Source organism: Podarcis filfolensis (genome assembly GCF_964270895.1).
Source record: "Podarcis filfolensis genome assembly, chromosome: 4".
Classification (NCBI taxonomy): domain Eukaryota; kingdom Metazoa; phylum Chordata; class Lepidosauria; order Squamata; family Lacertidae; genus Podarcis; species Podarcis filfolensis.
Window position 1 is genome coordinate 10,350,974 of NC_139607.1, and position 12,442 is coordinate 10,363,415.

General features: G+C 41.9%; 1 protein-coding gene and 1 long non-coding RNA gene across 34 annotated transcripts in view; one reads left to right on the forward strand and one right to left on the reverse strand.

Annotated features, from left to right (window-relative positions):
* LOC310761305 overlaps positions 1-12,442 on the forward strand; it is a 173,338-nt gene that overhangs the window by 104,187 nt on the left and 56,709 nt on the right. The gene's annotated exons all lie outside the window — the stretch shown is intronic.
* Positions 1-12,442, reverse strand: part of MYCBP2 (MYC binding protein 2) — a 140,683-nt gene that overhangs the window by 30,460 nt on the left and 97,781 nt on the right. For 19 of the 33 annotated variants that reach the window (XM_083610274.1, XM_083610273.1, XM_083610292.1 and 16 more), the window contains 2 exons: positions 1,643-3,289; positions 892-1,061 (listed from right to left, as the gene is read on the reverse strand). In XM_083610274.1, coding sequence (XP_083466400.1) covers positions 892-1,061; positions 1,643-3,289 — 1,817 coding nt within the window. Of the gene's footprint in view, positions 1-891; positions 1,062-1,642; positions 3,290-5,513; positions 5,616-11,676; positions 11,839-12,442 lie in introns of all 33 variants that reach the window. The other 14 variants (XM_083610297.1, XM_083610279.1, XM_083610295.1 and 11 more) reach the window with 1 other exon arrangement.

Genomic DNA, 12,442 nt, shown 5'->3' on the forward strand with positions numbered 1-12,442 from the left:
CAGGGTCCAACAAGAAGGAACAATACCCTTGCTAAGCACTGCAGCTTTAGCACCTTGCACCAGAGCTCCACTGCTTATACCTCATCCCTTCTTCACTACTCAACTAGCATGTGCGGGTGAAAAAGTATGTTTCATGTGAACTTCTGTTCCTGGTATCACATGGAGGACAATCTTGGCCTCTCAGGACAGCATCTTCCTCGGGCTTAGAACAACTTATATGACTTTGTAGGAAATTATTCTTGCATTCTACAGATACAACACAGAATTGATAGCAGAACCAGCAACCCCTACTATAAATGCATAGTTTTCTCTCTTTCACAGTCACATGCAGAAAATGGGAGCACTGAGCATTCAGTACACCCAAATGTGACAGCCCTGTGACTGTGGCAGATGACAAATGCAGGTCTGAGGATCACACTCTTTTCCCATTTTAGACTTTTTGATTTTAGCCCAGTAAACAGCAGTGTTGCAAGTAAGTTCATTAAACTTACTAGCCCACTTTTTGTGTGGTCGTTAGCCACTGTCTTACTTGTCATATTTCTATTTCAGTCTTTTAATGGCATGGGCAGCCTGAAAGAAAGAACTATTTTCCAACTTATAAAAGCTCGCTTTCCTGGTCTTCTGAAAGCAATTCATACAAACAGTCAAGGAAACGGCCATTTACAATCTGGATGTAAGGTATACGCATGAAGTGCAATATTAGCTGCAAGATACGCTTTCTGCAACCCCAAAGCGCAGCAAGTTCTCAGACTTCCAGGTACAGTAGGGAATAATGCAGTCAGAACACACCTAGGTTGGTGTAAGGAGAACAAAGGTACATTATTCCTAGAGGGCATTCCTGCAGAAACTCCGTAGCCTTGCTGTAGATAGCAAGAAACAGATTAAAAATACCTTTTCTCTTGCTGCTGCCTGCTTTTCGCGGAGGTATTTTTCTCTGCACCGATCACAGACTAGGTACCATGTGCTTCCTCCTATGCCACCATCGCCACAATTGCCAGCCCATCCTCCACAGAAGTGCCCAATGCTGTTATAGCCTTGTCCACCAGCATAGCGGCCACAACCTTAAAATAATGAAAAGTCATGTTTAATAGGCTCTAAATCCATTATTTGGTTTGCCTGGCCACATAGTCACAGAGAGCCGAGTCTTCAAAGCAGGGGTTGCAAACCTTCGGCCTGTGAGCCAAATTTAGGCCAGCACAGGTCTCGATTTGACCTGTAAGGCTGCTTCCCCCAAAACCACACCCACCTGTCCCATAATATGCGATATCAGGCGTGGGGCACACAGAGACATGGCTCCTACGGAAAGCAGGGCTGAAATCACCATTCATCAGCTGATGAGCGGTAAAGTTCAAGTCTGAGGTATCTACTGCAAGATCACAATGTGGTGATCAAAAAGTGTGTTGTCCCTCTACCGGGCAAAAGTGGCCTACCCAATTCTGGTCCCCACACACATTCTGGTGCCACGTTCTTTGGTTTTTACATGAACAGGGCGAACACATGATGAAACGAAACACGACTGCTGCCATCATGCCCCTAGTTTAGCCCTCAAACACCTCTGGGTCGGTTCCCATTCTCTTTGCCATATGCAGCAAGGGTCCTTTGCCTGATGCAAAAAATCCCTTTCACAAAATGAGCATCTTACCTGGATGAGCTTGTCTCATGTGGTACGTCACTGGGTATGGGTGGGATTCCCCACACAGTTCACAGATGGTATCTTTCTCTGGTCCTCCCACTGCAAGCTGAGCCATTTCACCAAAGAGATTTCCCCTCGGTCTGGCCTCCGCTTTTTCTTTCTTCTTCTTTTCCTTTTTGGACTTCTTGCTATCTTTGTCGCTTTCTTTCTTCTTCAACACGGCACAGGACCCGGGGCTTGGAAAAATCATGTTCTGAGAAGCTGCCTTGATTGTTGCCAGAGAAATGTCTTCCCAGAAGGCTACCAGGTGTTGGAGGGTTAATGGAAGAGGAGACTTGGACTTCATAGTATGGTGACTGGTAGTTTCAAAAGAGGTAGCTTCACTTTTTCCATCCTCACATCGTTCATGAAGAGGAGGCTCTTTAAGCATAGAGAGGACCTTATTTTTGTTTATGCTGCCCATTTTCGATATGTCAGGCCCATGGGGAGCTATGTTAAACATATTCAGAGCAGAAGATATTTCCAGGGAATGTCTATTCTTCAGCTTGGTTTCTTTCTCCTCTGCAGGCTGTTGGCCAAGATTGCTTCTAATGGGTGCGTGCTCCTTCGAAAGTTCTGGGTTGAATTTCAAAAAAGACGAGCAGGCCATTGCATCATGGACTATTCCTTCATGCCACAGGAAAGAAGCAAAGACAGCCCGGGCACATTCAGCCACAGATGGAGACATTGCTTGTTTGGCGGGCTCTACTGGTCTGGAGCCATCGCCTTTGAAAAGGCATACGGACTTTTCCTTTTTGGGTCTTGTATGCCTATTTGCACATTTGCGGCTCACTTTGGGAGATGCCCTCGTGTCCTGCTCATCTTTCAGCGGTGCTTTTCCTATGCTGAAATGAACTTTGTTCGAGCAATCGTCCACGCTCTTGAATTCAGAGTTATCTTCACAAGTACTGTCTGTAATGCTATTGGTCTTTAAGGTACTTGAAGTACAGACTTCAACAACTTCACTGTGAAGGTTTTCTTGCACAACGTGAGGGGAAGGGGCTCGGTTTTCGGTTTCAGCCCCAGATTTCCCATCTTTCGAAACAATTTTTGGTTTGGGAGAAGTGGACCTTCCCCTCAGTGGTTCTGTTAGGGGTGCTTTCTTTTTGCGAAGGGTATCTGGGTCAAGTGTATATGAATCGGACTTAGATCTCTCCCGAGGCGGATCAAGCTTTGTTTTCACTGGGGCTGAAGGTTTCTGAGACAGGGTCTTCTCGTGAGGAGATGAGGAACGGCGAGATCCAACACCAGATGTGCAGGATTTCCCTGCTGAGATCGTCTTTGGAGAAGATGATCGAGTTCCTGGCCCTGGAGATTCTGCCCTCAGACCAGATGTTGTCCTTCCATCAGATTTTAAGGTTTGCAGGGTGTTGTGGTTTGGAGATAATGATCTGCTGTGGGAATCTGACCTCAGTTTTGCAGTGTCAGATTTTAGCATCAACGATTCGCTCGCAGATAAGCTCTCTATATTCCTGGGCTTCTTTTGATCTGTAGCTTGGTGGCTCATACGGCTATCGGGTTTAGGTGACCTGCTATCAGCTCTGTACTTCGAAGCCATATCGGATTTCCCTGCTGAAGAAACTGGTCTAGCAGCTGCAGTGAAATTCACTCTGTCACCTGTATGGCACATTTTATAATGACATTAAAGGGAAAGTGCTCATTTATAATACAACAGATCACAATGCAGGATAGGAGTAGAGAATACTAGATGATAGATAGATAGATAGATAGATAGATAGATAGATAGATAGATAGATGATAGATAGATAGATGATAGATAGATATAGATAGATGATAGACAGATAGATATAGAAAGATAGAAGAGAGAAAACAGTGAGTTCAATACTTTATTGGTTGGGTTCAGAGAAGCATGAGAACTCAGTTTGCACAATGTGACTATCTTGACTTCTCCTTGATATACACCAAACTGCTTCTGAGGGTCAACAGATCTTCTAGAATGGCATGGAATTCGACAGGGTGGGAGGATGAAGTGTAACTGGGGAATTAGCAGAATTAGGAACAGGAGCAGAAATGACCCTTGGATTCAAGCCTATATGAGGGTCTCCCTGCTAAAAAGTAGTAGAACTAACTGCCTCCCACAGGAAGGAGATTGCAACTAGGACTACTGCCTCAAGAAATGTTTGAGTGATCTAGTCAAAACAAGGTGTGCTGCATCTATAGGTGAACTACCGAGGTTGGGGTCTGTGTATGTAGGCAGCACACTTTTGCATGCAAAGGCCCAATACGGCAAAGTTATTTTTGTATGGGGAAAGGTTTCTGCGCATAAGGTTAGATCCAGAGTTCCATGTGGAGCTTCACTTATGGAATAGGGCACACTCAGGTCTCAGTTCATGCTCCCCCCCCCCCCCCGAAATCTGCCACAATACCCCACTGAAGGGCAAAGGAGGAATTGGCAATAAAATCTCCACTTTTCACAGAAGTCCTCAGTAGAACCAACCCCTTTCCATCATGAAAAGGTCCCCTTCCATTTGCAGAAAGGTACCTTAGATTCAACTAATATAATATCCTTTCAAGATTGAGACTAGTGGTTTAACAGTGTTCAACATGTAGCTAACATTTTTACTTGAGTGTACATATTCAAAACAACACTCTATACGTAACAACACTAACTCAAGAAGACAGAAGGAAAAGGCTAATGTCATTCCTTTTTTATTTTAACTGACAAAACTTTATCAAAACAATTAGTGACTAGATTTAACAGAATTGCACTATCTAGTTTCAAGGTTCTTAAACCTTGCTCATCTGACAACCTACAACTGGCTAAAATATACATCAAAAGTATCAACTACAATTTAAAGAACCATTTAGAGGCATATTCTGCAAGTCATGTTCAGCACAGCTAATGCTATAAAGGCAAGACCAATTCCACCATGAACTAAAGTGAGATCTAGCTGCTCAGTCCTACTCACTTGCCTCTGAGGAACTTGGAGGGAGTTCCTGCCTGCCTTAACATCAGGAAAGGACAGGGAGAAGGGTTGGAAATGCTGCTTAAATACCGTATTTTTTGCTCTATAAGACGCACCAGACCACAAGACGCACTTAGTTTTTGGAGGAGGAAAACAAGAAGAAAAAAATTCTGAATCTCAGAAGCCAGAACAGCAAGAGGGATCGCTGTGCAGTGAAAGCAGCGATTCCTCTTGCTGTTCTGGCTTCTGGGATAGCTGTGCAGCCTGCATTCGCTCCATAAGATGCACACACATTTCCCCTTACTTTTTAGGAGGGAAAAAGTGAGTCTTATAGAACAAAAAAAAACGGTAATTCTGATTTCATACGGACATGGTGCAATTTCTGTTTCTGTATTAAATTTGAGTGTGCTTTTAGTCTGAAAATCTTCTGTAAGCTACTTTGGTACACCCGTGGGGCTATAAAATGGGATATGAATTTTATTTAAAAATAAATTAGTAAATAAATGAGCCCATATAATGCTGCTCAATTGTACTCCCCCTCCCCAAATAAAAGCACACTGTGTTCTAAGTATGTAAAAAAATGCTATTCTATTTTTGCTTAGATATAAACAAGACACTAAATCATTTTATTCACTGTAAACTAAAATAAATATATTGCATTCCTTCCCTTTCCACAAGGAGGCAAATCATCATTTCCATGTATTTCCGAATGCTACTGGAGTGATTTCTGAACCTCATGTTTATGAATGTTGAGTAGTGCATACCACACATTTACAGTAAGTCATTAAATTATTGCACTTAAGAAAAGCAAACCTTTTTCAAGTGAATGAAATGGGGTGCTCAGCAGGAAAACATTTACTTATGGATTTCCAACAAATTATGAATAACCTGTCTACAATGGCATGCATACCCACCCTTTAGCTTGTGAGAGAGAGATGAAATAGCAGAAGCAGGGCCAGCTACATCATTACTTTTGTAAATGCGCTCACGAGAAGCAAGGCAGCAGGATGGAGTTTCTATAGTGGAAAACAGTGGCACAGAAGCAGCATAGATTCAATGGGAAAATAGCAAAGATAAAACAAGCAAAGCAAGCAGTTCTGATGAGACACAACTTTTCTGCAGCATAATCAAATTCATTTTTAGCTTACGCTTAAGGATTAAAAATAAAGTAAAGATGTTACTCTTCTCCAAAATAATAAATTAATGTTATTTTTCAAGACAACATTAGGGAAAACCTCAGCCCAAATTCTCATGGGAAGCAAATGGTTGATTAAATAATAAGAATGAAACAGCAGCTAATGAATGGCTTTGCTTTGTTCTGCTCATTGATTGCTTTTGCTGTTGTTATTGAGCAGGGGTGAACTGAAACCAAACATGTTGTTTGACAGATCTGAGTATTATTTCATAAGCTTAGGTGAACATATTTTTTCATTATCTGGCTTTGCATTTGCATACGAAATTGAACTTTCACAGAAAGAAATAACCACCCTGAGAACATGAATTATTTGTTCTTCTTGAACATGGGGGAGGGGAGTTCTTTTTCCAAAGTCCTTTTGCTATTTCAGTCATATAGCATAACACTAATTGAACTAAAAGACAAAGTATTTTGCTGACAATGGCCCAGTTAACATGTCACATTAAAATGTGGTCTAAAACAAGGTATGGATTAATCTGAACGCTGGCATCTTGCTGCATGTTGTCTGAACCCACTATCATGGTTTGTTTCCCACCAAACAATGAGTGGTAATCCAAGAACAAACACTAGTTTCCATCCATGGTTTGCTTGAAGAGAAGCAAGCCACAAGCTCAGGTTTAGATAACACGACAAAATCAGACTCCGGCTTGTTTTGTCTGCAGCATAACAGCAGCAGGGGAGGAATGGTGTGGGAACATTTGAAAAGCATGCACTAGAATGCTGCTAATTCACATTGAACCACAGTTTGCTTTAAACTATGGTTTAATGTGACATGCAAACAAGGCCAATAGTTTGTGCAATAGATAAATTCACGCCAATCTATAGTGCTACAGGGAAAAAATGGTGTTGGTTCTTGCACACTTTATACTTGGTCCTCACCTCCTTGCAAAGGGGCAGGGGACACTGTTGCAATAGGAAATAAAAATCTTCCTTCCTTTCACTGAATCCTGCCTCCACCCCATTTTCTTTGACCAATAATAGACTTAGGGGACACTGAATCCCTTAATGGAGAGCTGGGCAGTAAAAGCCAACCCCATTTTTTTTCTACAGCAACAGCTTTCAGGTTAACCAAACACTTGAGTAATAAATGATGAAATCTTTTCGTTTTGCCTTATTAAAAATCCTTTATTTTCAACACTCTTACCATTCTCATTCTAGGCTTATGGGGTTCTTCTTTTCTAAAGGGGGTCTGCTTTACCTAGAACCCTTTTTTGCTCTTAGAAGGGCCACCCCCACCCCCCTTAAGGCAGGGGCAAAATGTCTGCTCAGAAAGGGAAATACTGCATTCAGGAATGTGGAACTTTTCAAACTTCTGTTTTACTATAAACAGAAGCAGATCTAAAAAGTCTGCTATAAGGACCAGCGGCGTAGCGTGGGTTGTCAGCACCCGGGGCAAGGCAAGTAATTTGCGCCCCCTAACCCGGGGCAAGGCAAGTAATTTGCGCCCCCTAACCCCTAACCTGCCGCCGCTGCCAGCTTCTTCTTGCTGCTGCCTGGTCTGGTCTGGTGTGGTTCTCTCCCGCGCTCAGCGCTGCATTGGGCGGCCGCTGCACTGTCCCTCCCCCAGATAGTCCCTCGCTCTCTCTCCGCACCGCACGCCTGGCACCCACCCCCTCCACAGTGGGCGGCGACCCGGCGGCTCGGATCGGATTCGCACAGCCAACACTGCAGTGAGAGAGAGTGAGTGAGCCAGGTAGGGGCAGAGAGCTGCGAGTGCGAGCGCGCGCCCCCCCCCCAGATGTTGCGCCCGGTGCGGCTGCCCCCCCCCTGCACCCCCCACGCTACGCCACTGATAAGGACCCAAGCCTACGACTGGAACCAAAAGAATTCCAGGTGCTAGAAATGTACTTGAGTATAGTTTTGACATGTTTATTCTATTTTTGATACTTTTTGGAACTTTGGGTATTTCATAAAGAATGTTATTGTCCAGCCTCAAGATTTGGGCTTTTGCTTATATAATGTTATTCTTGGGATGGCCTCTGCTCAAAAAAGAAGTGTACGGTTATATTTTGCATCTTACAAACCAGGCTTTTTCACTAAAATGGAAGTCTGTTTCTGGGGGTTGTTTCTTTTTTAGAACGTATTTTTAATTTGGTTAACCATAATTTTATCAATATAGATGTCATTACACTTTAATTTTCATGGCACATTTTACAAAAAGGAAACATGACTATTTTTATCTGTGTAATATGAGTTTATAAGCGCATATAGCATTTTTATCCTTTATCCTATTCATGTAATTATATTGTGCTTGAGGAAGAAAATTTCCAAATTCATTACTACGATTAAGTACATTTCTAGCACCTGCCCCCCCCCCGCCCCATTTTTTGTCTGTTGATGGTGCTATCCTAGTTTTATGGTTGTTATCCCCATATCAAACCCCCATATCAAACACTGTTTCAAAACCAATTTGCCATGCTGCATAGGGGATTGCTGTGAACAAGTTTAAAGCCTCCCTGGACTCATGTGTTGGCTGTTGGCCCATGTGTGCATGCGATAAAGCTCTCTGGATCAGAGTCATGATAATTTTTTTAAAAATCAGTTGTAAATCTGTTAAGATTTCTCATATAACACACATTTGCAGGGGTTAACAGTACACATGTTGTAGGGAATAAATAAGTCTAAAATAGGAGCAGAGAGTAAGCCTGAGTGAGCAGAGTGTTATCTTACTTCCCAGTAAACATGCAAAGGACTGCACTTTAATTGGCCAAGAAACATTAATGTCACAAAATGTAAAAATGGTATTGTGCTCTACGTTATCACATAAGCAGGTTGTTTTATTGAATGCTCTACCCTCATCAACTGAGGGCCAAACTCAGCTTAAGATGAGATGTTAAATCTGCCTTTCGTTTCTCAGGTGCTGATCAAATTACATCTGCTGGGTGGAGTGATAATGAAGAGGATCAAAGCAAGCATGGAAGGGAGACTCTCTTTCCTCCACTACTGCTGTCCTGAGGAATATTCTTCTTCTGAAGTTGTTACTTACTTTGAAGGGGGGGAGGGGAACCCCTACTTGGGAATTTGCATTTCCTCCCTACAGGTTTCAGAGGAAGACGTTTATTCAGGACCACAGCAGGGGAACTAAAGCAAAGATCCTACGTTAGATGTGTGCTGATAATAGGCTCTCATTTTTGGAAGCTCATGCACAAGGTGTCCCGGGAATTTTGACTTTTTTGCCAGAACTGAACCTAGTACTCTGCACTTCAGTCTCAAATGAGCCCCTTGAGTTCGACGTGACTGAGATCCTTTGGAAAGCTATTAGACAAGTCACCACTATTACAGTAGACATTTTATGAAGACTATAAGGAAGTGTCTTGTTTCGTGCAAAAAATACGATCCTCAAGTCAAAAAGCCAAAGATCGAGCAGAAGATGAACTATTATTCCAATTACAAAATACCATTTACATTTTCTTCAGGTTTCTAAATAAGACAGAAATCTGAGGATCAACAAGATAAAAGTATCCAATGCATTATCTGCTTAAGTGGGTTTGAAGTGGGAGGCACTGGACATTTTCTTCTGAAAATGGTCCATCCAGTTCAGCATCCTGCTCTCTCAGTGGCCAGCCATATATTTTTGGGAAGCTAGAAAGCTGGACCTAAGCACAACAGCACTCTCCCCACTTGTGATTCCTTGCAAATGAGCATACAGTCTCCAACAGTGGAGGCAGAACATGGACATAGTGGCTAGCAGCTTTGTCTTCCAGGAATCTGCATAATCTTCTTTTGAAGCCGTCCATATTCTACAAATTTTTAAGCTTATCCTCAAAAAGAGCCATAGAACTCTGCTATGTGAGAAAGATGAAAGAGATGAAAACAACTATGTAAAGAATGGGAGTAGCAAGGCAACAGTAATATTTAAGACCAAGAGAACCTTAGTAGAGGGTATTAGCACCATGAATAAATCCCAATGGCAAGTGAAATACTGATAGTCTTGCCTCATATAGATCTTGGTATGCCAATGCAATAGAGAAGCACGTATTTATGAGAGGAAATTGCCTCACTTGGGTGATGGCCACAATGGATGCTAGAATCTCCCATATGAAAACAGTAGTGTGGAATGAAGCAGGTGAGGTACTGTGATAAAGCAGATTCCTTGCCTTGCTACTCATCTTACCTCCAAATATAACTACCAAGCATAGGCCTTGGTAGTCATAAGATGGACTCCAGAAGGTGCTAGCCATTGTCTCTACATCATATGAAGTAATACATCCTAGTTGAGGCTTCCTTCCCCTTCTACAGAAAAATCAGAAGAACCTGAGCGCTAGATACCTAAACACCACCACCACCTCATGCATTTGGATGAAGTCAAGGAGGAATCAACACTCCTTGTGGCTTCTCTCCCTCTCATAGTCACTTTCGGAAAATGATTCAGAGTCCTGAAGTTCTTCTCCATGCTGTTGTGCTGGATGAGCTCTCCAAGGTTCTTAAATAGTGAGTGAGTGAGTGAGTGAGTGAGTGAGTGAATGAATGAATACAGGACCATTCTGTAAAGGGTCTAGGCCCACTGCTACCTGTGTGTTGATACATTTAAAGGTCTTTATAACCAGAGAACAACGGAAAAGGAGGCTGCTTCTGGATTACTCTCCCAAAGCAGATAACTCAATGGTACCAATTTATACAGATTCTTGGCCTCTGTAAGCTTGGCATCTGTGATACCTCCAGATATCTCAAGATCAACTATAGATGCAGGTGCATGAAGAGAGGAAGAATGCTCACAAATCTATGCTGGCATTTTAAAACTAATCTATAATTCCCAAGGTCTAGATCAAAGGGCAAGCTGAAGAGAGGCCTTCGGTACTAAGGTGTTTCTTACTGTGATTCACAAGTCAGTTTCTTCTGGTGCTCCCAACTGATGGGAAGAAGGTATCAACTGGCAGAACCACTTCTCAATAGTAGATAAATAGTTCTTTGAAAACAGGCATAAACTAAAGCCTAACCTAAAGCAGCAGATTATTGTTCTTCTCTAGCTGCAAAGAAAAATTAACTGGAAACAGCAGCTGGGACATTATATGAACCCACAAGATTTGATTCGAACCAATGGCTTCACGTTACAAGAGATCCCAACTAAACATCAGGAAGAACTTTCTGACAATAAGATCTGTTTGGCAGTAGAACAGTCTCGGGAGGTTGCGGACTCTTCTTCCTTGGAAGTTTTTAAGCAGAAGTTGTATGGCCATCTGTCATGGATGTTTTAGCTGAGATTCCTGCATTGCAGGGGGCTGGACTAGATGACCCTTGGGGTCCCTTCCAACTCTACAATTCTAAGATATGTCTACTGAAACAACTTGATGTTAGCTAAATGAGCTGTGACACCAAAACTATATTATTATTACTACTACTACTATGTGATACTACAACCATCTTCAACTTAATGGAAAAAAATAAAGGTCTTATCTTCCAGAATTGTTGTTAAACTTCTCAGCACGTCATTTATGAAGGGTGGGACCTTCAGTGATCATCATAAGCTTTAGCATTAATACTAAAGTTTAGGACAAGGCCCTGATATAGAAATGAATGGATTTAACTGCATAATGCTTGTGTGCTCAAGGAGTCCCAAGAGATATTTTAAAGTGTTACTGCAAGAGTATTTGAAACCCTGTAATTTAATTAAAATCCCAAAGGATTGGGTTAAAAAAAATGTATAAATATATTTTGCAACACTACAGAAAATATGCAAAAGGTCAGTGCAGTAGTCTCTAATTACTATGGGAAGGCTGATGTTTGCTTCAAAGTCATGGAAAGCCAAAATAAAATAGGGGTCGGGAGAATCAGAAGGTGCATTGATGGATGATCAATAGCTAGAAAGCAACTAAGATTGTTATGCAAGCAATGGTAAAGCTTCAGAAATGGGCTGATGAGGCAGGAAAGGCTGACAGACTTACTCTGAAGCTGTGGCTGAGGTTGCTGGAAGGAAAGGGATTGTCCAAACACAAATGGGCTGTGGACTAGGGAAGAGGGAGGTTTTGCAGCTTGATCAAAGATGGAAGGAGCTGGGAGACTAGGCCGTGACTGAATGGAATTCAGTATGGCACTCAGTTGGTCACCTGTAGTAGGCAAAACAGTCAAAACTACAACCTGTTATTTTCCAAAAAGTGCTGAATGAAGTCTCTTTGAAAGTTCAGTACTGATAAAGCCTGCACTTGTCTGTGATCTTGTAGCTAGGTATTACTCTGGAACAAGACACAGAAATTACCAAGCAATGTGTGGTGGAACCATGGAGTGTTCAACCCAATATTTTTGCAAGGGGTATGGATAGTGGCGCAAGTGATTCAGAAAACATTTTCCTCCAGTGTTCTGATTTGCTTGTTTTGAAAATTAAAGCAAAATTAATGATGACATGAACTCTCATGTGGCTGGACTGGGAACAAGAGAGTTTATAATTGGGAATAAGGTAACAGCAAAAAAAAATAAACATATTTGCTATAACTCTTGACACACAGGCAGCCTGCCTTCAAGGAAACAAGCTTTAAGGGCAAGGACTGCATGTGATCATTATGCATATTTCGTAATAAAGCACCACAGCTAGACAGTAAGTTCAACTAGGATTTTTTTAAGAAGTATTAGTTTTCAAATGATGTTCATGCCTTATTTCTTATGAAATTGTACTTAAACATGCTATTTGTTATTACATGCACCAATGTTTAAGTG